At 48.3% G+C, this 3,380-nt stretch overlaps 1 protein-coding gene across 1 annotated transcript; it reads right to left on the bottom strand.

Moving 5' to 3' along the window:
• Window positions 1-381: 381 nt before the first annotated feature.
• Window positions 382-2,636, bottom strand: LOC100276929 (uncharacterized). Its single transcript, NM_001165440.2, has 2 exons — window positions 2,245-2,636; window positions 382-1,461 (listed from the first exon to the last, which is right to left on the bottom strand). Exons 1-2 carry the CDS (start codon window positions 2,578-2,580, stop codon window positions 784-786), a joined length of 1,014 nt encoding a protein of 337 aa, NP_001158912.1. The 5' UTR covers window positions 2,581-2,636; the 3' UTR covers window positions 382-783.
• Between the last annotated feature and the right edge of the window lie 744 nt (window positions 2,637-3,380).

Here is a 3,380-nt window from a genome sequence, read left to right as displayed (position 1 = left end):
AATACTAAATTACCTTGAATCAAATTGTTTTGTGTTTGATCGAATTTATAGAAAAAGTACCAACGTTTTCGCTTTGCTCTCCTCCTGTCAGAACAAAGGCCCTCCTCACTGTTCCGTTCCGTTCTGCCAGGACAAAATTGACAAGCCAACTGTCTATCCATCACTACCACATGCAAGTGAAAACCACTGCGCTAACAGCTACATATAAATTTTCCATACTTTTTATTTGTCGCGGTTTAGTTTAAAAATAAACTAACTCGCGGTTTAGTTTAAAAATAAACTAACGGCGGACAAATATTCGAGAAAAGAGGTAGTACTTTTCTTTTTTGCTTTGCTCTCACTATTGACGTCCTTTTTTTTCTCTCGATAAAGAAAGATATCTGTATCATCATTATATTAAAAAGGAAGAATGGGTGCAAGAACCCAACATCACTTACACCACACACACAAGCAACACAACACTACGCTGGCCACTTACACAATTAGTTAATGTTCACCGAGACCACAAACATATTATCAGCTGCACAAGCGCGAGGAAGCAAAGGTTCACACATGCACCAGCAAGTCAGATGCTGTGATTCTTTCCCTTCGCAATGGCGGATGCAGCAGTACAGAGCTGATGCTGCAGGCACACTGCCTGAACCAATCGATCTTCTTCACTACGCTTATATATTTTTCACAATCATAATCCTTTGCTTAATGCCACTGGCCACTTATATATATATATCTTTTTTTTTCTGAAATCATAAACGAACCACCGTGGACGAATATATAACAATCAATTCAGAGCAGCCTGAACCATGATCCCAGGAACGGGAAGACTGCCACCAACAAGCGCATCACGAGTGGTGCCTGCTTGTACATGGTACTGCCCAACCCCATCGTTCCTGGCGTCCGCCGTCGTCTCATTCTCGTTCTTGTTGAAGGAGTGGCAGTATAATCTGCATCTTCCTCCCCAGTCGCTGAAGGCTGCGATTTTGTGCTTCGATCAGTGGTGCCAGCTGAGAATGAGCTCCTCCTCTTTGTCTCCTGAGCAGCAGTGTCGTTGTCCAGAAGCTCATCCCATCCTCCATATCCACTGCTGCTGCTCTTGGTGTTATCGTCAGCTCCAACACCAGTTGAGGCAGCACCAGCAAAATTGTTAGAAACACTTGACTGGTAGTTGCTCGTCCTCCTTCTCCCCTCATAATAGTTGCTGCTGCTGCTGCTGCGGCTGCGGTATCCATTGCCTCGACCACCTGCCGCAAAGCCAGCGGCGTCCTCAGGGTAATCTTCCTCTTGGAATGGTCTCCTCCTGTCGTCGCGGTTGCCTTTCCTCCTTCCCCATACAGCGTCAAGCAGAAACGATATGGCCGACTGACTGAGTGGGATCACCATGGCCATTAGAAAGGCCTTTGGCCCTGTCGCAGCAAGCATGGACGCAAGCATCAACGGTAGCAGGATTCCGTAAGTCTTATATACCTAGCCACAAGTATAGAAAGCAGCAGGCCCATTGATCAGTCACTACAACAATGAAGCACAATTATCCGTCCGTTGATTGATTAAATTATTGCAGTACTGATCTCGTATGCATGCTAAGTTACTGATAAAATGAAAAGCAGCAGGAATGGAAGCTGACAAGTCTGGGTGAATTTATTGTAGTGATCAGTTAAGATCCCCAAATTAGAGAACTACTATAAGTAGATTTTTTGGTCTAATTAGATATATACTAGGAAAAATAAATATATTGTTGCTTGATTTTATACCAGAAAAAAAATGAAGGATAGTTTGGTTTAATTTCAAGCATTTGTAATTGTAACTCACAATGACTGGCAAAGGATCTATGGTCCCAATCCCACTATACGTTCAATGTTCAGTTAGGTAACATTAGAGCGACTCAAGACTCTTTGTACCATTTTCCCCAATCTATACGAATAGAGATTTTGATTAAATAAACTCTATAAATATCTTTAATTGAATCTCCAAATATATACATCCACCGTTTCAGATTTATCGGTAGCGAAAGACAGTAATAACGACTCTTATGACCTATAGAAAAGCTGTTGAAAAGTACAGAGACATAGAAAGCAACTTTTATTCTAAAGCAAAATTCAGAAAAACTCTTTGGAGACTCAGTATCTATCAAGGTTCAGGCACGCAGGAAAATCGAAATTATCGATAGTATAACGAGATAGCGTACCAATAAGGAAAGGAAAAAAAATACAGGAACATAAATTATATACAGTAAGTATGTATGTAGGATACCTTGGAGAACCAGGGCTCATCGAACAGTTCCGCGGCCCCTCCAAATCTGGGGAACGCAGCCTCATCCTCGTAATCGTAAACGTCCTCCTCCTCTAGAGAAGAGGAGCCGTAGTCTTCTCGGCTGCCGCCGGGATCGGACCACCACCACCTCCTCGTCGCCCTGCTGCTCGTGGTGGCGGTGGCGCTGTCTCTTCCATGCGCGTTGCCGTTTGAGAACCACAAGCTGAAGGAGCGGCGGCGGAGGGAGAAGGAGGAGCTGGAGGAGGAGAGAGAAAAGGGCGGTTTGCCCGGCGGTGCTGGAACTGGCGGCGCAGGGGCAGCAGCAGCTACTATCATCGCATTGCCTGCCGGCTGCCCGCTGCTCGGTGACAGACACCCTGTGTACAGCGAGGGGACAGCCGGACAGGGAGGGGAGGGAGAACCGGAGAAGATAACCTTTCTTCCCTTTTTTCTTAATTTCTTTTCTATTCAAAATCCATAGAAAAATGAATTTGGGCTAAGTGGGGGCCAGAGTCCAGTATAGCACGAGCATCCCACGTGCAGCGGCACCAGTTTGTTTTTCCGTTTTCCTCCTGCGCCATCCTTCCATCTCGCGCCAACGCCGCCGCCTCGCACTCGTGCCGCCCACGCCCACGCGACCGCGAGGCCCCGCGTAATTCGAATTCGAATGGGTTGTTAGAGTGAGGCGAGCGAGGCGGACTCCGCCTAATGCCAGTCGGACTCGGACGGACTCCGCCTCCGATCCGTGTCCCGAAGGATGGCCACTATATATATTTCACGGCGGCGGGGCAGCGAGGCCATCAATCCATTCCACGTTCCATTCTGCCGCGCAACAAAGCACCAGCAGATGTGTCTCGTCGACGCCAAGCGCTCTCTCGAGATCGTAGTATACGACCGTGCCTTCGCCGAGTCCCAGCAGCGCGCCAACAAGCGGGCGCGTCAGGACGAGGCCGCCACCGAGTCGTCACCGTCATCATCATCGTTGCCGGAGGAGGCGACGGCGTCAGCAGGTGCGATAGTTCCATACGTGGGGGCGGTTCATGACGTCGCACCCATCAATAGCGTCGTCGTCCCGCCCTCGCTACAGCCGCCACCGCCGGCTGCCGGCAGCCGAGAAGCGCCGCCATGCCTGCGCA

This window comes from Zea mays, chromosome 8 (assembly GCF_902167145.1).
Source record: "Zea mays cultivar B73 chromosome 8, Zm-B73-REFERENCE-NAM-5.0, whole genome shotgun sequence".
Taxonomy (NCBI): domain Eukaryota; kingdom Viridiplantae; phylum Streptophyta; class Magnoliopsida; order Poales; family Poaceae; genus Zea; species Zea mays.
This window is presented reverse-complemented; position numbering and strand designations above follow the sequence as displayed.

Bases quoted from the DNA above. Each gene is read 5' to 3' on its own strand.
- LOC100276929 (NM_001165440.2), bottom strand. From the start codon at position 2,580: ATGATAGTAGCTGCTGCTGCCCCTGCGCCGCCAGTTCCAGCACCGCCG. The intron at 1,462-2,244 runs GTATCCTACATA...ACTTGTGGCTAG, and splicing joins ATGAGCCCTGGTTCTCCAAG to GTATATAAGACTTACGGAAT.